The 24,838-nt window shown below is 43.3% G+C and overlaps 1 protein-coding gene across 4 annotated transcripts in view; it reads right to left on the minus strand.

Annotated features, from left to right (window-relative positions):
* ppp1r17 (protein phosphatase 1 regulatory subunit 17) overlaps positions 1-24,838 on the minus strand; it is a 161,879-nt gene that overhangs the window by 23,186 nt on the left and 113,855 nt on the right. For all 4 annotated transcript variants that reach the window (XM_078539684.1, XM_078539686.1, XM_078539687.1 and 1 more), the window contains exons 2-3: positions 21,737-21,839; positions 11,386-11,547 (exon numbers count right to left, since the gene is read on the minus strand). In XM_078539684.1, the coding sequence (XP_078395810.1) occupies positions 11,386-11,547; positions 21,737-21,839 (265 nt within the window). The remainder of the gene's footprint in view (positions 1-11,385; positions 11,548-21,736; positions 21,840-24,838) is intronic.

Genomic DNA, 24,838 nt, shown 5'->3' on the forward strand with positions numbered 1-24,838 from the left:
TCCATAATTCCTCTAGCTGCTTACACTTTCTGCAAATGTGTTTATCATGGATCGTCTTGGCACCCAAAAGCTCTCTCATTCCACAGCTACAACATAACACCTGTCCTTCCATTGTTACTTATGTTGTTTAGTTAATTTAATTCCTCAATTAACTTGGAATAATTCCTATGTATACCACACCTCTTTCCCCATAAAATAGGGTGGGCACCACCTTTCAGCTCACCCTCATAATACAGGGGTGGGCGGGCACTGATATCAGCAGCCCACCTGCCATATTTAATTCGATAATCAAGGGTCGCTTAGCCTTATTACCAAGCAAACTGACCCTGATAATACACTACCCATGCCATAAAACATTTGGTGTGGGCAGTCAGTTGGGAGTGGGCAGCCCGATTCCTTTTAATAAATTATTCAAAGGGTAGAAAGGAAGAGGAATTCTTTCTTTGAGGGCTGCCCTTTGTGGATCAGGGAGCAGCCCCACTAAGGCACAACCCCCCTTCCATCTTTCTTCCTACCCGCCTGCTGCCTTAAACCCATTACCCCGACTCTCCTCCCTAACCTGCCCAAACCTTCCCTGCCAAGATCCCGGACATATCTGTTTCTGGAGATTCATCAGACCTTCTTCAGCTTCCTCGTTGCAGTCCAGCAACATCCACTAATGTACTCTTGGCACTGCTGGAACTGATGGAGCCTCCGATCAATCGGATTGGCCTGCAGCCCCTAAGGGCAGGACTTCCTCCCCAGTGAGGGACAGAAGTCTCACACTGTCGCTGTTTAGACTGCCCACAGCACTTTATGGCTGCAGGGTGCGCCGTCATGGAGCGAGTCGGCTCCACGCTGACTTTAATTCCTGGGGGAGGGTAGGGTGCAGACGTCTGCTTCCCCTACCCCCGTAATATTCAGGCTGGCAATAACGAGGTCTAAATGTGACAAGGAACGAGTGCTAACTTGGGAACTTGGTCCAGGTGAATATCTCACTCTGGTATATTTTTCTCAAGCTATGATATACATTAACAATTAGGCTCTAAGTAGCTCAAGTAGCTCAGAGTCAATCAGACTCTAAGGAGCTTGCAGTTTTAAAGTTCTAAATCAAAAAGTATGGTTTAGCAGAAACTGCAGTGGCAGTTATCTGTCAGTGTTTGTCTGAATAGGTGTTAATTACTATAGCAGGAAGCTGTTTTAGCAGTTGCAATTTAGGTGTGAGTCACCCCAGCCTTTATTAAAGCAGATAGGTAGTGCAGTCACAGAGCGGGGCACAGGATGGAGGCAATGAGGCCTGAGTGCAGCGAGAAAGTAATACTAACTTGGAAATTGGGTACAGAAGCTAGGAGGTGCTACTTTTTATACTTTTTATGGCCTCTAGTAGCTGATGAGCACTCAAAGGCAATAATTGGTGATTGATTGGTGAATTTTAAGATTTTATCCCTCTAAATGGGGCAGTTGTTTAAACCGGTACTGGCAAGATTGAAGTATTGTATTAAATTTATAGCTTAACCTGTTAAACTACTTAATATAACCACAGATAAAAATGAGTGACATTTCTGAACTTGAGTCCTAACTAATTAAATAAAACAAAGTAAAGATGGCAGGGCAGGTGGTGTGTTGCATTTGTAGCATGTGGATTTTTGGTGGAAAATAGTTTGATCCACAACAATCACATGTGCAGTAATTGTCTGCAGCTTGAGGAATTTTGGCTCAGAGTTGATGAGCTAGAGTCTGAGCTTTGGACACTGCGGTGCATCAAGGAGGGAGAAAGTTATCTGGACACTTTGTTCCAGGAGACAGTCACACTGCTTGGGTTATGTACTTAAAATTTGATCTGTGGTCATGGATGACAGTGAGGTAGGTATGGGAACCGAGAAGTTAGCATTGGAGGGGCCTCAGCTCCTGCAATTGTCCAACTTGTTCGAATTTCTTGCAGCTTGTGTGGATGAGAACAGGGACTGCAAGATGAATGAGCAAACTGACCATGGCACTGTGGTGCAGAAAGCCATTCAAATGAGGGGGGAATAAAAATGAATGTAGTTGTAGTAGGGCTTAGTATAGTTAGGGAGGTAGATACTGATTTCTGCAGCTGAGAGTGAGTTTCCAGGGCTGTATTGCCTGCCCAGTGTCAGGCTTAAGGACATGTCCTCCTGGGCTGGAGAGGAACTTGGATTTTGAAGGGAAGGATCCAGTTGTTTTTGATGCACTTGGGTACCAATAACATGTATAAGACTAAGAAAGGGGTTCTGCTGAAGGAATATGAACAGCTAGGAACTAAATTAAAAAGCAGAACCATAAGGGTAATAAACTCTGGATTACTACTTGAGCCACAAACAGATTGGCAGAGAATAAATAAAACCAGAGAGCTAAATACATGGCTCAATGATTGGTGTGGGAGAAATAGTTTTCGATTTTGTGGGGCACTGGCACCAGTATTGGGGAATAAAGGAGCTATACTGTTGAGACAATCGACACCTGAACCACGCTGGGCCCACTGTCCTGATGAGTCATATAGCTAGGACTATAGAGAAGGCTTTAAACTAAATAGTGGGGGAGGGGGAAGGAGGTCTGTGTATGTGAGGGGAGATCTGGAATGTTAAAGAGAGAGGTCAAGGCAATAGCGCAGGGTAGCAATATGGCTAATGGTAGTCAGAGTGACCCCTGAAGGAACAGAGCGGACAGGCATAAGAGTACACCAGCAAGTATGGTCAGAGCAGGGGACTAACAGAGGGGGAGGAGGGTTCAGGTGAAGGGAGATTTAGAAATGTGAATATAAAATTTGAGGCATTAGAAAAGTATATAGATGTAGGTAAAGACAAGCTGAGTGGAACAGGAAGGGACAGAAAGTTTAACGGCAATGATGTATCGGAGAGTAAGGTCCAAGCAGGGAATAGTAGTTAATAATAATTGAAGTCATTTTATCTGAATGAGCATAGCATACTTAGTAAAATAGATGGATAAATAGATAATAAAATAGATTGGCACAAATAGAAATAAATGGTTTAGATTTAATCATGATTACAGAGACATGGAGCAGCATTTTACTTTCATTGAGCAGGCATGCGCCCGACCTCATTGGCCGTAAAATGACGCGCGATGACGTCGGGCAAGTGACCCGATAGCATCGCGCACTCTCGCGATGTTTTGTTTGCGGGCGTGCACAAGAGTTGGCAGCGCGCCCACCGACAATTAAGAGGCGTATTAAGGCCCTTAAGCAAGTAATTAATTTGTATTTTTCACTGCCCGCTCAACCGTTCAGTTGGTGGGCGGGCGAATAGACCAGGCGGCCTTTGCATTTTTTACGAAACCTCATCCATGGGTGGGATGAGGTTCCAAACAGTTACTAAAAATGCGAAAAAAACCTTTCAACTTCATTTTAAATATGTCGCCTCTTCATGTGACTCAGTCACACGTGGGGATATGTTTATATCATCTTTTAAATCTTTACTTTTGTTTCTCCAATTCGTCAGCTCCCGGAGGCAGCTCTGAGTTCTCAGGGAGCTTTCAGCACGCGCTCCCACGCACATGTGCAGACTTCCACGCTCACCCTCCTCCCGCCCACCCCGGCAGCGCTGATCATTTTAGTGCGTGCTTCACACTGACTGGCCACTAATTGGCCATCCAGCCTGAATTCACGGTCAGGGGCCAATCGCAGGCGGCGGACCTGTTCCCGGCTGCTCCCAGGCCCACCAGGCAAATGGAAACTCCTGGCCATGGTTACAAGGTGACCAAGGCTGGGAAATAATTATTCCACACTAAATAACATTTTGAAAGCACAGACCGAATGGAAAAGTAGAAGGGGTAGCCCTGATAATAAAGGATGACATAGGCCTGAACTTTGCGCTTGTTGGGCATGCTTCACCGGCAGGGCTGGAAGGCACCGCGATTTCTGCTTCCGTCTGCAATCAGACCCTGCTGGCTGGTCAATTAAGCCCAGGCATTGGTGATGTGCTGGTGCCAGGGGTGGGAGCCTGGCGGATGCCGGGTCCAATGGCAGAGGCAGCTCCCTGAAGGCTGCCAGGAGGTTTTGAGGAGCCTCAGAGCTACCTTGGAGAGACTTGCAGGAGTAATGGACTCAGCACTCACTGGGCATGCAAGGCAGTAGGGCAGTGCCGGTGGGAACTCTGCCCCCAACCACCCCAGTTTTCGGACAAATGTCTGCACACTCTAGTGGAGGCAGTGAATGCCGCAGGTTGGCTAAAGGAGGCCAGCACAGCAAACAAAGAAGGCCTGGTCAGAGGGGGAAGGCCTGGTCAGTGAGCATAACAGAATGCATTGCTGCTGGATCGAGTGCCTCAAATGGTGGGGAGGGGGGTGTTGTGGGGAAGAAGGTGGCGAGGCTAATATGGTGTTGAAGGTAGAGGGTGGACTAATGAGTGCACTTTGCTCCGAGCAGGAGAAGAGAAGCCATAATGCTGTGGAACGCAGATGAACAGGTGTTGGGGTAGCCAACCTGCTCCTACTGACCATATTTGAGATGGACGCCCTCGAGCTGGAGTGCCAGCGAGGAGCAAGGTCCTCAGGTCACGGAGAGGCATGGGTGTCAGAAAAAGTTAAGGGCCCAGTGGGCAGATGCAAGACTGGTGGAGAGTGCAAACAATGAGGGCTTCTAAACAAAAGTCCCCAGTGATCCAGCAACCACGATACCACCATGATGCAGTTGCCCATAGTCTCACCTGCCCACCTAGCATGCATAATGCCTATGTGCTGATTGATCATACTGACATATTGTCTTCCTCCCTCAGTTGAGCCATCCTCTAGAGGCTGCCGGAACCCCGAGGACCCTCCCTTGACACCTGAGGAGGAGCCACAGACAGATCCACCAGTGTTACACCCTCTTTCGCCACCAGGCACCAGCGCACATACAAGCACATCGTTGGGCATAAGTTCACTCAGATGGTAGTGCACCGTTGGGAGGGCACGACACACTCATGAGGAGCTGGCGGAGGCAGAGAGTGCCCAGGGTGCCAGCTGCCAGAGGACTGCTGGAGAACAGTAGGATGCTGAGTCCGCGGCAGATGATGAACCTCTGGAGTCACCTATCAGGTGGCTGATGCTGGATGTCCAGTGGAATGTGCAGGAAGATCTCACGGAGAACCCCGAGGGTCTGAATGCCATGGTCTCTGTCATGGAGGAGTCTGTGAAGAGCTTGAGCACTGCATTGACCCTGAGCACCGAGCGCACAGTCTCCTCCATTGAGACAGTGGTGGCACTCCTGGAGATGCAGCTCCAGGAACAGAATCAGCAGTTCCTGGGGTTGCGCTCAGACATGTACTCCCACACACCGGCAGAGGTCACTGCCTGTGTGAGATGGATGAGGTATCTAGTCTCTCTGCTAGGTACCTGTCCATCAGTGGTGAGCAGGGATGTCCAGAAGTGCCTCACGCCGGGGGACAAGCTGCCTGTCATCTCTGTGGCTCCTCTCACAGTGCTCCAGGTGAGGGCAGCAGCTCCTCCGTCCCTTTGCCAGTGACCGTGGCATCAGATGAGGCCACGATGACTGAGGAGTTCCCAGCCATGTTGCTGGTCGCACGCTCCCAGGTGGTGCCTGCTCAGGCGCCACCAGCCAGAGGACAACCGCCAAGGTCATCAGGGCTAACACGACAGCAGAGTCATCAATCTGCCTATAATTCCACTGCCAGCGAGGGGAGGGGGGTTCGGAGGGGGTGGGGGCACCAAGACGTAGCACTCACAAACACAAGTTTAAGACACTGTGAGCACGAGATGGGGTTATCACGGGTGACATTCTTTCATTTCATCAGTGTTATGTATTGTTTTTGTATGACAGTAGCAACAAAATTATGTTATGGAAAATATATAAATATAGATTTTGTTTCAATGCCCTGAGTGTCCATCATGTTTTCCACAGGTGCAGGCCTCATCAGTGCCTTATGATAGATGGCAGGGGCAGCACATGTGAAGTGCATGTCTGAGTAGAGAGGTTGTGAAGTAGCATTGGGGTCATGGGATTGCCTCCTCAGAAATGTGTGGTAAGAAGGTGACGCCCTTGTCATGAGATTGAAGCCATGCTTTGGCAGCCTAGCTGGAGGTGCATTGAATCAAGTGCACTGACTCCCTGAAGGTTCCTCAAGTCTGCCTCTACATCCTCACCTTATGCCTGACTGGGCCCCTCATCAGACCCATCAGTACAGTCATCATCTGAGGCCCATGGAGCCGCCTCGCTATCCTCATCCTCCACTGGGTCCCCCCTTGCCAGTGCCAGATTGTGTGCTGCACTCTGCACAATGACTATAAGTGATACATGCACTGGAACATATTGCAGTGTACCCAATGATTGGTCCAGGCAGTGAAACCTGAGAGGTGGAGCCTTCTGCGGTACTGGACTTCAGACATGTTGAGGTAGCTGAATCACTGCCTGTACACTCTGGCAGCAGAGTAGTGGCACCTTCTGCAGTGCCTTTTGCCTTGCTCTCCCTGCTGGCCCTGCGGCCCCTGTGCCTGTATCTCTCCTCCCAAAGGATTTTCCCTGGGACTTTGCCTGCGGACACCTGGCCTCCTCTTCCTTTTGCCTCTCTCTTCCTCTTCAGAGGAGGTCCCACGAGTGGAGTAATCAATCCCCATTTGTTGAAATGCACATGGCACTGTCTCATGCACTCAACAGAAATTCTCCAAGAGAGTTGACAAAACAAAAGAGTCATCAAAACAAAGCTAACAAAGCAAATACTTCAGCAGAAACCACAGGAAAAGATATGAAATCTCAACACTAAAGCAGCTGCAAACTCCCATCTGAACTCCTAACAACTCTCACAGCCAATACTCCAGTCCCTTTTTATCCCACCCTTGAATGGGAAATGACAAAAAACGTATTGGATGCCTGCCTGTGTTGCCCATGCAACGAGCACTAAATAGCGCAGGCAACGTAAAATTAGGATCAGCTAGGTTGTTAATGGGCTTATTTGCCCATTTAATTGTCGGTGGCCGCGCTTCTGACTCCTGTGCATGCCCGCCGACCGTAATGTGCGTGAGTGTGAAGATGTCGTGATGCACCCCCGAGGTCTTCGCACGCTATTTCAAATGATTTTGGGATGGGTGCACGCTCTCACTGGAACAGTGGCAGCAATGATTGGAGATAGAGCTAAAATGTTTTAGCCCCAGTTCTCCAATTCATGTTCCCTTTGGGAGTGTCTGATCGCAGATTAACTCCTGGCATTACCCATGAGAACAGCATAATTGGCCACTATATTTCTCAAACTTTCACTAGGCAATTCCAAATATCTACCTTTTCTAAATGTAACCAAAAAAGTAATCAGTTTAAAAAGTTTTGCCAGCAGTTCGTTTGCACTTAATCCGCATTCATCCATATACTTCTTTCTGCATTGTTACCCCAAAAACGGATATGTAAAATTGTTTAAAAGCTTTGGGCTTGTTAAAAGCCAGTTATGGGAAGCTTGTGCACAATTACACAGCATTAAAAACTCTTTGAAAAGTGAAAGCATCAGCATAACTATTAAAACGTATAGGATAACAAACTATCTTTTCTCAACATCAACAAGTAGTATGCACTAGCAAACAATTAATACACACTATTTTCCTGAGAGGTGTGCATGATTAAATTCCAGTCCAATCAAAAATGGTGCAACTCTTTCAGGAGCTGAAAGAACAGCCAAGATATCTCTACACAGTCCTTGTATCCCAACAAACAACAGCTGAGATGATGGATGAGATGTGTTAGTCAGGGCTTTCATTGAGCAGAGTTTAGGGTATGAATGTTGATATGTTTTTTGATAATGGTTGAGCCCCACCACCAAGCCAAAAAGGAAGCTGAATCTATTTTGGTGGGCAATTAGACTGGGGCAGCATTTTACCAGCGGTCGATCAATTAAGAGGCCACTGCCAGGGCTGCCAACCAATTGAGGACAGCGGTATGACTCCAAGATCTGAGGGCCCAATCAGAGAGTTGGTAGATCAGTAACCTCATCAGCACCACCAAGAGTGACAGCTATTGTTGAGGCTGCATCACCAGGGAGAGGGGCCCTTAAACAGAACGTAAGTTTGATTGGGGGGAATCCAGGGCCAGGCAATCGGTGATCGGGGGAGCATAGTGGTTGTGATACACCGGTGGCATCATTGCTGCATAGACCACCATTGTCGTCGGAGATCCCACCATGAGCTAGCTATTCAGCACCCATCAAGGAGGGGACCCCTCAACTCCTGGAACCGGTTTATCTGGCGGTCTCCCTGGGTGGCAGAAGGTCCTCTGGTAAAATGCCCACAGGGTGAGAAGTGGCTCTTAATTGGCTACTCAAGTGGCTCAATTGGCTTTCCGCTGAGTGACTGCATTGCCAAAATCCCCGCTGCTGAAAATATGCCACGGTGGTGAAGGATGTTGGGCTCTTCTCCTGACACCTTCCCCCACCACATTGTTAGCCCTCCCACCTCCCAATCCATCTCAAATGGGCTGGTAAAATTCAGCACAAGGTATCAGTCGTGACTTAGGGGTAACCGAAACTTGAGCACAAAATCTAGGTTAGTACTTCAATGAGAAAGGCTGCTCTGCTGGAAAAGCTGTCTTTCAGATGAAACATTAAACTCTGCCCTCTCAGGAGGCTGTAAAGTACCTCAGGGCACTATTTTGAAAATGAGCATACTGTTTGGCCAACATTTAACCCTGAACCAATATCACTGAAACAGATTATCTGATCATTACTTCCTTGCTGTTTTTGTGGTTTTGGTGTGTGCAGATTGACAGGCATGTTTCCTGATGTTGCAGCACTGACTACATTTCAAAAGTTCAAAATTGGGTGTGAAGGATTTGGGAATATTAAGGTTGTGAAAGGTGCTTTATAAATGTATCATTCCCTCTGGGACACCCTGGTTCACTCCTCCATCACCCCCTACACCTCAACCCCCTCCCACGGCACCTTCCCATGCAACTGCAGAAGGTGCAACACCTGCCCCTTTACTTCCCCCCACCTCACCGTCCAAGGGCCCAAACACTCCTTTCAAGTGAAGCAGCATTTCATTTGCACTTCCCTCAATTTAGTCTATTGCATTCACTGCTCCCAATGCGGTCTCCTCCACATTGGAGAGACCAAACGCAGACTGGGTGACCGCTTTGCGGAACACCTTCAGTCTGTCTGCAAGCATGACCCAGACCTCCCTGTCGCTTGCCATTTCAACACACCACCCTGCTCTCATGCCCACATGTCCATCCTTGGCCTGCTGCAATGTTCCAGTGAAGCTCATTGCAAACTGGAGGAACAACACCTCATCTTCCGCCTAGGTACTTTACAGCCTTCCGGTCTGAATATTGAGTTCAACAACTTCCGATCATGAACTCTCTCCTCCATCCCCACCCCCTTTTTGATCCCCCCTTTTCCAATAATTTATAATTTTTATATATATATATATATATATGTTTCTTTTCCCACTTATTTGCATTATTTTATAAAGTATTTCCATCCATTGTTTTAACTCTACCTTTTAGCCTATTTCAATCCCTTCCCCCACCCCACCCCCACTAGGGCTATCTGTCACTTGCTCGTCCTGCTTTCTACCCTTAATGTCATCATTAGCATATTCCTCAGCTAATATCAACACCCCTTTGTCCTTTTATCTATGACATCTTTGGCAATCTCTTGTTTGCCTTCATCTATCACTGGCCCTCTATCCAGCTCTACATGTCCCACCCCCGTCAACCGGCTGATCTTTCACCTCATTTCCATATTTCTTAGTTCTGATGAAGAGTCATACGGACTCGAAACGTTAACTGTATTCCTCTCCGCAGATGCTGTCAGACCTGCTGAGTTTTTCCAGCTATTTTTGTTTTTGTTTCAGATTTCCAGCATCCGCAGTATTTTGCTTTTAGCTTTTTTCCTTTTTGCCTTTCTTGAGGATAAGGCTAACTTGTTACAGAATTTAGTATTGTAATTAAATCAGTAAATTCCTACACACCAGGGAGCCACTAGTCATGGATGTTCTCCAGTTGTAGGTATTGGGAACAAAAATAAAAATACTTGGAAAAACTCAGCAGGTCTGGCAGCATCTGTGGAGAGGAACACAGTTAATGTTTCGAGTCCGTATGACTCTTCAACAGAACTAAGTAAAAACAGAAAAGAGGTAAAATATAAGCTGGTCTAAGGGGGGGTAGGACAGGTAGAGCCTGTTTATATATATACCACCTCCCATTCCCCCTTAAACCAGCTTATATTTCACCTCTTTTCTATTTTTACTTAGTTCTGTTGAAGAGTCATACGGACTCGAAACGTTAACTGTGTTCCTCTCCGCAGATGCTGCCAGACCTGCTGAGTTTTTCCAGGTATTTTTATTTTTGTTTTGGATTTCCAGCATCCGCAGTTTTTTGCTTTTATCTGTAGGTATTGGGAAGCAGGCTGACGTCCAGGAAATTGCATATACTGAACATTTCCATTTTATGTATTATTTTCACTGTTACGAAGGTCAAAACCTCTGGCGTCCAATTTCACTCAGAGCTGCTGTGCTGATTTAGCTCACTATTCCAAGCAATGCCATTGATGTAACAGGATCCAGCACTTTGGAGGGATCTGGGAGCCAATCAAGAATGTCCCACAAAGTATTCTGCTGGCTAAGTATGCTGCAGTAGGCTCATTGAGCAGCTTGATATTGACCCTCAAGCCAAACTGAAATCCATATCCTATTAGTGTCAGTGGGGCTGCTTTAGGGGAATAAACCTTGTAAAATCATTATAGTAGCTCTGGGAGGAAACTGAGAGATACATCACATTATGTTTTGGATTAGAAGAGTATTTAATCAAAAACGTTCCCTCAAATTTTTTTTCAGCAATGGAAACGATTGTAATGACAGATGTTATAAATAAAAGGAAGAATTTTTTTGAGTTTGTAACAGGATATATTGGAAATTTGGGTGCTTTAATAATTGGGAATTGTGGCAGCAGTCACTTGAAGTTTCCAAAGTGTGAGCTTCAACCTTTACATATATGTATGTGGAAACAGTTCCACTGGGGGAAAAAAAAAAGGATATAAGTTTATAAAAGCAGTGCAGTTAGTCAGAACACACTCTGCTATCAGACTTGGAATGATAACTTCAGTGATTCACCAAGTCTATTAACATTGACTAGCATGTGGATTCCTATGCATCTCCAGGGCGTACTTAACTAATACATCACTAGGAAAATTACTGCAAATTCACCCCTATACTGCCAGGGATCAGATGCAACCCTCCCTGCAATCATTCGGTTCATTGGCCCTTGTATGGATCAGACTCAAATAGAAAATATATACACTAGACTACCAGTGGAAACAGACTATTACATAGAAAATGGCAGGGATGTGTGTACTTGTTTCTTAATTGTGCCTGCTTTTGTAGAAAGGGCAGTATTTAAATATTCTCTAATTTAATTCTAATGAAGAAAAAATGACATTCACTTTAAGACTACTGTACCTGGGATAAGAGGAGGTACATATTGCACAGGGGTATCCTTTCGCCTTGGCTTTTTCTGCTCAGTCTCAGTGTCCTTTGACTCATCTGTAGCTTTTTCTTTCTCACTCTCTTCATTTATTTCACAGGTTTTTATTAACTGCTCTGAGAGGTTTGAAAGATCATCTGTCAGAAAGAAATGTGCAGAGATACATTTGAATGAACTTTCTGAGTCACAATCATCAAAAGCCAATTATTATACTAGCTAGAACAAGGTAACGGATAGTGCTTATTCAAGTAGCAGCACTTCAAATGTAAAAATCAGATAGTGAGAGAAATAACCTTTTCTAACAGTGATCAGGTGCACAAAATGATTAATGTGCAATTCTGTGCCTTTGTGCTCCAGAGACATCACACAGAGAAATAAAATTGGTGGGGGAATATACCAAAAGCTCTTTCTTATCAAAAAACTGTTCCAATGTGAATAGGTCTCTGTGTACACGGAAGCCCCTTGTTGGCTAAGTGTTGACTAAGTTAGTAGTTAATTATGACAAAAGGTGAAGAAAGCATTCAAAAATGTAGGAGTAGAAATCATAGAATGGTTACAGCACAGAAAGAGGCCATTTGGCCTGTTGCATCTGTGCTAGCTCTCTTTAAGAGCAACTCAGCTAGCCCCACTACAAGTGCTTCCAAGGGTGTAGTGCCAAATTTTGAGGTGCCAGAGCTCTAAGAAAATGTGTTGGCCATGTCCATTCTAAATCTACTATTACATTGCTTTCCTATGTATTAATCATTTCAGTCAGTAAAACAATGCTTTTTAAGTGAAAAATGTTAGTGCCGGTAAGCATTTTATTTTGAACCATGTGGTATTTTGAATCATTAGTCTTTAGTATTGCTAGAATTTCATTATACACAGTTTAATTATTGAATTCACACCTATTAAAAACATGAATACAGGAAATGTTACTTACTTCTGACTGGGGGATGGTAAATAGAGGGGATACTGCTTTTTTTGATTTATATTAATAACCTGGACAGCTGCTGCTGCTGTCTTGTAAATAAAGTTAAATGTGTCCACCAAGAAAAGTTGCCTGGAAAATCAACTCACACAGCTGATTTGTGAGCTCTGGACAATCTGGTCAACTTTTACCGTCTGGCCTGAACAAAACTCTAGGTACTCGTGGCCAAACCCGCCCTCCTGCCCCACATAATAATGAAGGTAGAAATCACTCAACATGGTCCCTGTGCCGGCTACTTGTATATCACAAGTCAGGCAGCACCACATGGTTGTAACTCTTTCGAGTTATCAACAGTCACAGATTGTAACTCTTTTGAGTACATTCACAGTTCTTGGTTTCCGGGAGTGGGACATGAACCCACAACCTTCTAATTCAAAGGCGAGGGTGCTATGAACTGAGCCACAGCTGACACCTCCAACCACATGGTTGTAGGAGGATTTTCCTTAAATTCTGATAATTACTATCAATAATCCCTGTGTATGTCAACCCTGGGAACAAGTAGCTTCAATATTGGAGGCAGTGAGGATTAGAATCAGCATCAATCTTCGATTGGAAATCCAGTCAGTGGATTCCACTGGGATCAGTGGAAAGGAAAATCAAGTGGGGGCGTATCACGGATGGCCAATCAGCAAAGGAGAGTTTACCATCCAGATCCGCGGGAGAAAAAAGATGAAATCTCGCCTTTATCTGTTTTACGGCCTATCATACATAATTCAGTTATGTGCATTTCAAATACCAACCTGCCTATGTAGCAGTATCGCATAAGCCATTTAAAGTCAATTAGCAGGTATGCAATAGATTCTTCTATATCGTACCGAGCTCTGCTTGTCGATATGTGTGAGGGAAACTTCTTTATTTGTTACTGAAGGAGCCAATAGGAAACTGGCACCATCAGCGTGGGCTCCCTTGGAGTTCAAAAAGTTTTGGATTTGAGCGTGGGTTCGCTCCCCAGAACTCGAGGAGTTAATGCGATCCCCAAGAATGGCCAACATCTCAGCGATCGCCTATAGGGACCGCAAGATCCAATCCACTTCTGTGCGATAGGGACCGCAAGGTCCGGCCCATTATCTGTGAAAATCGGGTCCGGACCAGTGAGTTTGTGGGTAATTATCTGATTTCTCAAAGGATGGAAAACAGGCATCCTCTACTGAGATCTCAGCAATGGTTACACAGAAAATGACCAAGTGATATTACCCGGTTACTTGGGGGTGGTGTGCGGTGCCGACCCAGTCTCTAAATAGGAGCTACCGAAGGTAAAATAAGAGGTATTGGAAGTGGGGTAAGGCTGGAGCCAGAGTTACGGAAAAGCCAATGGCTTTTTCTGGCTAATCTTCGGGACTCTTTTCATGTTAGTTTTAAATTTCACAGCTGACCTCCGGAAGTTTATATCAAGCATCTTGTGTGTGCTTTCACTTCATTGGCAACGTTTGGTACTCATGTCAGGAAAGAGAGACTAGATTTGGACAGGTAGAGTTGATCAAGAGCTCTTTCTGTTAAGGACGGGTGTCTAAATGTCGCAGGCAGCGTCGGTAACTATTCACTCTGGACCCTAGGAATCATGCGGCTAGTTATTGAAACCTTTTAAACAGGAGGTGTCGGAGCGGCAGTCCGGCAGCACTACACCCCTGAGTGTTTCTTCCATGTCAAAAAAAAATGGGTGCCACACTCTGAGCATTTGCCTGATTTTGTCACCATAAAGAACGCCCCAAATACATGGCTGTCATTGGCGATTAGTTTAATCTGGGGTGTCATTTTTGTACATTCCTGACATCATTTAAAGTCAGTCTGCATCCTTTAAAGTGGGCACCTTTAAAGCTATGGCTGCAGGGAAATGTCAGTGAAGTTTCAGTGGAAACTGCAAAGCATCCATCCCCTCCTTCCCCACCTTGGGAACACCTCCACTCCCCTATGCCGTTTTTGTAACACTACGTTGCAGGGTTTGATAATAAGAGGTTGGTCGGATAAGGGACATTTCCTGGCCACCTGGCAGCAGGAAGGTTTCTAAGAAAGTTGCCCAGCTTAAGTAGGCAGAGTGGGCAGTGTCAGAAGCATTGTGCCAGGACATGGATGAAATGCTTAAGTGTTTAATGACCTCACACAAGGGTAGCCTTGTAAGCCTCCTAACTATTATTACTCTTCAGTTTGCCTTGCACTACCATTTTTTTCCTCTTCATTCATTCATGGGATGTGGGCATAAAAAAACCAGGCCAGCATTTACTGCCCATCCTGAAAATTGTGCTCGATTCATCTTCTTGAATTGTTGCAGTTCATGCAATATGGTGTGTCCCCAGAGTGCTGGTTGGGATGGAGTTCCAGGATTTTGATCCAGCAACTAGAGAGCAGGCTATCTTAGACTGGGTATTGTGCAATGAGAAAGGATTAATTAACAATAAGAGTGACCATAAAATGATAGAATTATTCAGTAGGATGGAGAGTGAAGAAGCTGAATCCGGAAGTAGGGTCCTGAATCTAAATAAAGGGAACTACAAGGGTATGAGGCCCAAGTTGGCAATGATGGATTGGGGAACCTTACCAAAAGGATTGACAGTGGATAGGTAATGTAGGAACGAATGCATGAATTACAACAATTATTCATTCCTGTCTGACGCAAAAATAAAACGGGAAAGATGGTTCAACCATGACTTTCAAAAGAAATTAGGGATAGTATTAGATCCAAAGAGGAGACATATAAAATTGCCAGAAAAAGCAGGAAGCCTGAGGATTTGGAGCAGTTTAGAATTCAGCAAAAGTGGACAAAAAGATTGATCAAGAAGGGGAAAATGGAGTATGAGAGTAAACTTGCAAGAAACATGAAAACTGACTGTAAAAGTTTCAATAAATATGTGAAGAGAAAAACATTAGTGAAGACAAACTTAGATCCCTTACAGTCAGAAACAGGAGAAATTATAATGGGGAACAAAGAAATGGCAGAAGAATTGAACACACATTTTGGTTCTGTCTTCACAAAAGAGGACACAAATTTCCCAGAAATGTTAGGGAACCAAGGGTCTAGTGAGAGGGAGGAATTGAAGAAAATCAGTATGACTTTTTTTTTTAATGGTGCTAGAGAAATTAATGGGATTAAAGGCTGAAAAATCCCCAGGGCCTGATAATCTACATCCCAGAGTACTAAAGGAAGTGGCCCTAGAAATATTGGACGCATTAGTGGTCATCTTCCAAAATTCTATAGACTCTGGAGCAGTTCCTACTGATTGGAGGGTGGCAAATGTAACCCCATTATTTTTAAAAAGGAGGGAGAGTAAAAACAGAGAATTACAGACCAGTTAGCCTAACATCAGTAGTGGGGAAAATGCGAGAGTCTATTATAAAATATGTGGTAACAGAACACTTGGAAAGCATTAATGGGATTAGACAAAGTCAGCATAGGTTTATGAAAGGGAGAGCATGCTTAACTAATCTACTGGAGTTTTTTGAGGATATAACGAGTAGAATAGATAAGGGAGAACCAGTGGATGTGGTGTATTTGGATTTCAAGAAGGCTTTTGAGAAGGTAGGTGGGAAAAATTAAAGCACATGTGATTGGGAGTAATATACTGGGCATGGATTGAGAATTGGTTGACAGACTGGAAACAGAGCGGGAATAAATGGGTCTTTTTCCAGTTGGCAGGCAGTGACTACCAAATGCAATATTTCCAAGTTTGCTGAGGACACAAAACTGGGTGAGTTTGAATTATGAGGAGGATGCAAGAAGGCTTCAGGGCGATTTAGACAGGTGTGTGTTTGTGTGTGGGAAAACACATGGCAGATGCAGTATAACATGGATAAATGTGAAGTTATACACTTCAGTGTGAAAAACAGAAAGGTAGAGTATTATTTAAGTGGCGATATATTGGAAAGTGTAGATGTACAAAGAGATCTGGCTGTCCTTGTACACCAGTCAATGAAAGTAAATAGGTAGGTGCAGCAAGCAATTAGGAAGGCAGATGGTATGTTGGCCTTCATTACAAGAGGATTCGAGTTAGAATTAGGGACGTCTTACTGCAGTTATACAGGGCCTTGGTGAGACCACACCTGGAGTACTGCATGCCTACTTAAGAAAGGATATACTTGCCATAGAGGAAGTGCAGCGAAGTTTCACTAGGCTGATAGCAGGGATGGCAGGACTGTCGTATGAGAAGAGATTGGTTTGACTGGGCCTGTATTCACTAGAGTTTAGAAGAATGAGAGGGGATCTGATTGAAACGTATAAAATTCTAACAGGGCTAGACAGACTAGATGCAGGGAGGATGTTTCCCCTGGTTGGGGAGTCTAGAACCAGGGGCTACAGTCTCAGGCTACGGGACAGGCCATTTAGGACAGATAAGGAAAAGTTTCTTCATTCAGAGGGTGGCCAACTTGTGGAATTATCTACCACAGAAGGCTGTGGAGGCCGGGTCACTGAGTATATTCAAGAAAGAAATTGATAAATATTTGGATATTAGAGGCATCAAGGAGTATGGAGAGAAAGTGGGAAGATGGCTTTGAGATAGAGGATCAGCCATGATCATATTGAATGGCGGAGCAGGCTCAAAGAGCTGAATGGCCTACTCCTCCTAGTTTCTATGCATCTTGATAAACTACCTTGCAATCCTTCCACCTTTCCCATCTTTTCATCTACCACTGCCACTTGCCCTCGTTCTTATGCAATTTCATGCCACCCACTAATAATCACCTTTAGCAAATGCACTATATCCACAAAGTGCCATTCCAGTCACTCTCAGGTCTTCTCATTCCCCTGTTACAGAAGAGAGCACAGGACATCAGAGAGAGAGAGAAAGAGAACAGAGGTGGTCCTCCCCAGATTTGTTAGCTAACAACTACACAGAGGAAAAAGCAATGCAGATCTATTGCATTTCATCATCCCTGGCAATTGGAGATGAAGAAATGGAGCCTTCCAGCTACTGGGTTTCAGTGGCCTATATGCCATGTAACACTCAGTCCTACTGTAACCATTGTGATGCAATAATTCTATATCAACTTAATCTGAAGTAAAATATTATCATCCTATTATATTATCATGGCAACTGCTGTAGGCTGAACCAAAAAGTGTGCACAACATCTGGTGCTGTTTCTGACCCCGAGATAAGCTTCCAGCCATATAACCGCACCATCAGCCGGACTGCCTATTTTCACCTCTGTAGTCTGACTCTGCCCTGCCTCAATTCATTGCTGTTAAAACACTCATCCAAGCATCTGTTACCTCTAGACTTGACTATTCTAATGAACGCTGAACCAATATCTTGCATTCTGTCCTTAGTAAAAGTCAGGTCATCCAAAACTCTACTGCCTGTGTCTGGTTCACTCATCACCCCCTGTGCTCGCTGATCTACATTGGCTCTTGCTTAAGCAACACCTTGATTTTTAAAATTCTTACTATTTTACCTTTTGTTCTTTTCTCATTTGAAACAATCATCTCTAACTTTGCAAGACTTCTCTGTTTCTGTTTATTTCACTTACCCTGGCCTTTTTTTATTCCTGAGTTTAAAAAAAAAAGACCTTTAATGGCCAGGAAGATAATTAAAATTTTAATTTCAATAGGACTGTGCATTTAGAGTCTGGATTAGAAGGAATATTTTGGATTCAACTACCTGTGAATTACTGACTGAAACAGGGGAAAAAGTCAGCATCAAAGGTTCTGGGGATTAGGGCTCAATCCAATTCGCAAAGTGTCCTGAATAAGATAACTTCAGGATTATGGATCTAACCAAAATACCACCTTCCCCATTTGTGGGTAGGCCAACAAATACAACAGGAAGTAGTGTGTGTGCAGGGAAGGGTAGGGTAGGAGGAAGATGTATTTATCACTGATAATTCTTCTATCATGAGCAGAAAACAGTCTGGATTCAAACAGCAGGGGGTGCTTGGAACCTGTCGGGTAACGTTCGGCTGTGAAATCGGGTTAAGACTGCAAAAAAGATCTTGGGCTCTTTTCCTCATGATCCTTCCTCACAATTCAGTTCAGACATACGTCACCAGTAAAAACATTGAGTTTAGCTGGATGCACTCCTCAGCTTTTTCTCACCCTCCTTGCAGAAGCTCGGAATTTGAAATCTGCACCAGGTGACCATTTGCCCTCATGCTCAAATTTTCTGAATGAAGGAAGCTTAATAATGTGAAGGTGGCACAGGATCATTGGACAGTTTAGGGGCACATAGTCCCCCTTCAAAACTCCGGATATAATCAGACATGAATCTGGGACTTTGATACTGAGAACATTAAGATATAAAAATCATTTAAAATTTTATGAAGTATTCAAGCAGGAGATGTCTTGGAACATTTATTCATCTACCACCAAATACATTATAAGAAGTGCTGTTGTGTAATATTCTATTAGGGCATAGTCTTTTAAAGGCTTTTTTTATTGGATCTTAAATCTACACTAGTTAGCACTTTGTTGAAATCATTCCTGTTTTGTGCTCCACCCTGTCACCCTTCCAATTATTTTCATTCTCTCTTCTTGTACATTGTTTAGTCCAGGAAAAGTGGGACTTACAATCATGCAAGCTCTTCTGTCACAGGATTATGAAATCATCGTACTTTACAACGCAAAAGAGGCCATTCAGTACGCTGTGCCTGTGGCAACTCTCTGTAGCGACTTTCCCTTTAGCCAGATGCCCTTTTAAATGTTCCTTTTCTGAAATTGAAAGTAATTAAATATTTGGAAAATTATGGATTCTGCTTCCACCACTGTTTCAGATCAGGCATTCGATACCCTAACAATCTTGTGTTTAACAAAAAAAAGACTTCTCTTAACCTCTCCATTTTCTCCTAACCTCGCCCTCATTAGTTCAATGATGATTAGCTGCAGTTTGATTTAAGAGGCTCAATTCATATTAAGTATTTTTGCTGGCTTGTGCAGCAAAGTGAGTTTTCAGCTAATGTGTGGTTTACTACAACTTTAAACAATCATCAACCAGTTTCCAAATTTTTTTAAAAACTGACAAATTTGACCATAAACAAGGTAGGACTGTTCAGCACTCATTGCGGTTATACCTACTTAGTAATTTTACCTTAAAAGGATATAAACAACATTCTGTTAAAATCAACCATGCATTGAGACAGATTATAAATTGCTGTAAGAACTAAATCCTAATTCTAAACCAAAGTTTTCAGTAAAGTGTAGTTGATGACAAAATAAAATAGTTATTTTATGTCTTTGTAAACTATGGTATCACAGACTCTTATAGCACAGTAGGATGGCATTTGCTCTGTTGTGCTTGTGCTTTCCAGTTAGTCCCACTCTCCTGCTCTCATGGCCTTTCAGGTTTTTTCTCTTTCAAGTATTTAGGCAATGCCCTTTTAAAAGATACCATTTGAAATTACACTTAGCGTTGATTTATCAAAAAGAACCATGGGAACAACACTGTACAGTTCCCACCAGTGTAAGAAACAACCATTCACCACTACTCTCTGATTTCTGTCTCTTGGCCAATTTTGTATTCATGCCGCCAGTCTCCCTTTAAACTCATGGTTTTATTAACAAGTCTGTTATGCAACATTTTATCAGATGCTGTTGAAAATCCATACAGACAACTACAGCTGCACAACACTCGTCACCCCTCCATGATTTCATTGTATTATTCTTAAACTCGGTGTTGATTTATTTTCAATTTTTCTGTTTAGATGATCCACTTTTGCTCACTAGAGTTTTACTTTGGTCTTTGACTCTCACTCTCAGTGGGTATGTTCAACTTTACTCCATGATTCCCGACTGAAGCTGACTTTCTACAGCTTTCAACAGCTTCTGCCAGATTCATACTCCTGGGATTGAATCGACTACAATTGTGAACTACCTCAATTTGCCAAATTGCAGCTTTGTCAACAGGATTATGTTAATTCAAGCTCCCTGTTTGAGTCCTCTGATGCTCAAACTACTATATTGCTGGGATTTCTATCTGAAACTTATTCCCCTTTCATGTTTAAAATTATTTTCTCTCTTCCCAACATCTCCTTGGACATTCACCAATCATTGCATTCCCCTGTGCTGCTCTTGTTTCTGACACTAGGCAATCCTGTATGTACCTGTCCTATAATGCTTCCTTTTTTTTAGTTTAGAAAAGTCCCTGATATCCATATTAGCAGGAATCAGCAGTATAAACCCATGTCCTACAATGCTCGTGTAGAGTGCACTTTCCACAGATGCCTTTTAATACACTCAAATTTATGTTTTTTGACATGCTGGCTTGTACATGAAACTACCATGTAGTTTAGCAGTAACTTCTTCAAAAATCTTTGGTTCTCACAGGATGTAAGCTTGCAGACCACAAATCTAAATGTTCTTGTATGGATATTTGGAAAGTATTGTACTATCAGGTAAAACTGGAACAAAAACATAATTCTGGAAACTACCAGTATCTGGTATAAAACAGACCAGTCAATATTTTGGGTGTGCATCAGTGTGTTGAGAGTCAAAACAAACAGGGCTGCTTCAAGCAAAATCAATTCTGCAAATTGTTAATGCTCTATCAAACATCAGCTCCTCTGCCGGGGACTGTTTTATGATGTATGTGCACATTTATCTGCTGCTAGTTTTAATGTTTTGAGTTGGAGTTACATTGCTCTTCTATTTACTCTCCATCCACTTCTAATCCAAGTTCCTTTGGAGGCCAGTTCTGTGATCGTGGACTAAAAATAATGGAATGTGGTTCTGTAGATTTAGCTTAAGTAGGCAGAAACTAATAAGACCCACAAAAAGCCTGGGTTTCCCATGCAATTGTATCTATGGAGCTACTACACTTTATACTCTTTCAAGTTATCAACAGTCACAAATTGCAACTCTTTGAGTACAATCACAGTTCTTGGTTTTCCAGGAGTGGGACATGAACCCACAACCCTCTGATTCAAAGGCAAGGGTGCTATGAACTGAGCCACAGCTGACACCTCTCTACTACACTTTATAGTGGAGAGAGACATCAATGGTCAGAATACTTTTCACCTGCCATTGATTGCACTCCTTTAATGTAGAAGTGTCCATTGGAATGTACATATGCATGGAGCAGCAACAGAAGCAAATACATTGGCAACTTTTTGTTGAATAACCCTTGTGTACAGCCTATTTAACACAATAGCTGCTATCTGATGGAAACTAAATTATCTATATTTTTGTGCCAAATCAAATGACTCTTGTAGTATGCGACTCTTTTAAGGGCTGTGGTTCCCATTTATATTTCGAGCAGTTTGAGGAGATGCACCTTCCATCTGTGCCTCCAGCTGGCTGCATTGGCCAATCTTGCACCCTGAAGCAAACTCCACTCATGTTTCAAAGAAACATCTTGCACTCTTTCAGCCTGGCTGATGAAATATTTTTCTATTGGTGTAATGAACTGTCTCTGTGGACATCACACCAGATTAATTACCTAAGTGCTTGCAGAGCTGATCGCTGTTGTCCAGTCTGTCATCTGCTTCTTCAGGTGACCACACACACTCTGTAGTCATGGTGATGCAGAAGTTCTTTAAAATCTGCAACAAAACAGAATAATAAGCAGATAGCAGAAATGCAGCTTTTACAGTCAACTCTTTTTTAAAGGAGCATGTAAATGTATTTACTTTTCAAAATAAGTTTCCAGTCCAGGAATTTTTTAATATAAGATGCAATGGGGCAGTGTTAATCAAAATTATATGAACTATGCCATAACCATGCCTGCACTGTGAATATCTGCCATCCTTACCCATTCTGGCCTACATGTGACTCCAGACCCACAGCAATGTGGTTGACTCTTGACTGCCCTCTGAAATAGCCTCGCAAGCCACTCTATTCAAGGACAATTGGGGATGAGCAACAAATGTTGGCCTTGCTGGCAATGTCCACATCCCGTGAAAGAGTAGATAATAAATAAATATATATTTAAATACAATGTTGCCATTTTGTATGTGACTGCTATTAATTAATATTATTACTTGTCATTGGTGAAGTGAACAGTGCACAAAATCAGCAAGTAATCAGGTCCCATTAAAGATATTCAAGCCTCATAAGGGAATTTGATTCTCTGATGACTTGAAAATTTGTGACCATCATCATAACAAATCCAAATCATCAGTTAATTTGATTCGCACTGTGTCACGATAAGAAACAACTGAGTGCTTGGACACAATAAAAGCTATGGGCTCCATCAAATTCCCAACTGCATTGTTTAAGACTTGTGTTTGGAGCCTCTAGCCAAGCTATTCCAGTACAGCTACAACACTAGCATCTAGCCAACAATATGGGAAATGGCCTGGGTATGTTCTGCCTACAAAACAAACTAACATCCAATCTGGCCAATTAACGCCTATTCCTAATCATGATCAAAATGATAGAGTCATCAACTGTGCTTTCAAGCAGCACTTGCTCATAATATCCTGTTCACTGCTGCTTAGTTTGGATTCTATAGAGGCCACTTGGCTCTAGACCTTATTACAGCTTGGTCCAAAAACGGAGAGTAGAGCTAAATTCCAGACGTCATGTGCAAGTGACTTCCATTGGCATTGAGACAGCACATGACTAAGACTGGCACTAAGGAGCCCTTTTTAAAGCTGAAGTTAATGGGAATCAGGGATAAAACTCTCCTGTGGCTCCTCCAGCTGCAGAAGTTCCTCAGGACAGCATCCCAGGCCCAAATATTTCTAGCTGCTCTGTTCATCAATGGCCTTATCATAGTGTTAGAAGTGGGACTATTCGCTGTTCAGCTGCACTCACAATTGCTTAGATAATGAAGCAATCCATGTTTGCATGCAACAAGACCTGGACAATATCCAGGTTTCGAATGACAATTGTCAAGTAACATTTGCACCATGCAATTGTGAGGCAAAAGAGAGCTTAACCACTATTCCTTGATGTTCAATGGTATTACCATCACCACATCACCCACTATCAACATCTGGAGGATTATCCTTGACCAAAAATTGAACTCGACCATATAAAATGTTGTGTACATTAGATTAGGTCAGAAGTTGGATATTTTGCAGCGAGTGGTTTATCTTCTGCCTCCCCCAAACATCCCCAGTATCGACAATGTACAAGTCAGGGCTGTGATAGAATACTCTACACTCGCCTGAATGGGTACAACTGCAACAACGCTCAAAAAGCTCCTCACCATTCCATCAAACTAACATCATACCAATAGTGACCCCAGATGTAACTCTTCTGCTCTTCAAAATAGTGCTGTGCAACCTTGTACATCCATCTGAGAGGACAGACAATTTAATGACTCACCTGAAAAACAGCACCTCCAACAATGCAACACTTCCTCAGCAATGCAAGGAAGTGTCAACCTATATTTTTGTGCTCAAGTCTCTGGAGTGTAACTCGAACCTACATCCTTCTGACTCAGAGGCAAGAGTTCTACTAATTGAGCAATGGCTGACAGTAGGATGATGGCAACAATGGCTGGAAACCATGCAGAAATCATCTAGCACTCACTGCAGAAGGTGGCAGTGGAGCCCACTCATGATTGGGATAGTTTCAATGCATATTGAGTAATAATGAACTTCTCTGGCATAATTAACTTCCCTACCCAGCTGCCAACCTACCCACTTACCTCACCACCATATCCAGCTGGCACCGTATGCCCTTATCCACCCTACCCACTTACCGACTTAGCTTATCCATCCTGCCCTGTTACCCACTTGGCTTCTCTCAAAGAAGCTTTTGGATATTTAAACTCCTTACTTACCAGAATACCGCTGCTAATGCCACAAAAAGGGGCATGGCTTGTCTTCCCCTGATGATCCAGCGCTACAAAGAAGCAGTTCCATTTCAGGTACTGGAACGGTACTAGAGAAGCTGGGATTGGGGGTCCCAGCCATAAATGTGGAGTTCCAGCATGGCACAGAAAAGTAGGGGTGGAGTGGCAATCGGACGGTGACTGCTACTCTTCGGAGCCATTGATAGGTAGAAACTAGTTTCCTGAAAAATCATGGTGGAAGGTGCCGAATTGTGATGACACATTTCTGCTGTGAATGCTGTATAATGTATAAATATGGCATGGGGTTTGCAGTTGTGTTAAGAATTTAATAAGGAATACCTTTTCTGTAGTTTAGTGTATTAGTTGCCTCCTAAGTAATGTTATGTCAAATGTTGATTTTAGTTTTTGTTACAGTAAAGGTCTTAAAATTTGAAATCTTGTATGATTCTTTACGTTGGTCACTGGGAAGTTCATATTTCTTAAAAGTTAACTGTCTCTGTGGGGATTGTAACAAATATTACAGAGGTGGAGATAAGTGATCTAATTGATGGTGTGAATAAATGATTGGATGCTGATCTCTAGGTCTTATACAACACTAAGGTTGCAAACAGTCTGGTTCAGCCTCAGAAGTTGCTAGAGAATGGAATTTGTGGTGGGGACGAAGGGCTTTGGCCTTCTCAATATTTAGATGGGGGAATTTTCTGCTCATCCAGTACTGGATGTTGGACAAGCTGAGAATTTAGAGACAGTGGAGGAATCAAGAGGAGTGACATTGAGGTAAAACTGGGTATCGTC

The sequence above is a fragment of the Cetorhinus maximus genome, chromosome 4, assembly GCF_964194155.1.
Source record: "Cetorhinus maximus chromosome 4, sCetMax3.hap1.1, whole genome shotgun sequence".
NCBI lineage: Eukaryota > Metazoa > Chordata > Chondrichthyes > Lamniformes > Cetorhinidae > Cetorhinus > Cetorhinus maximus.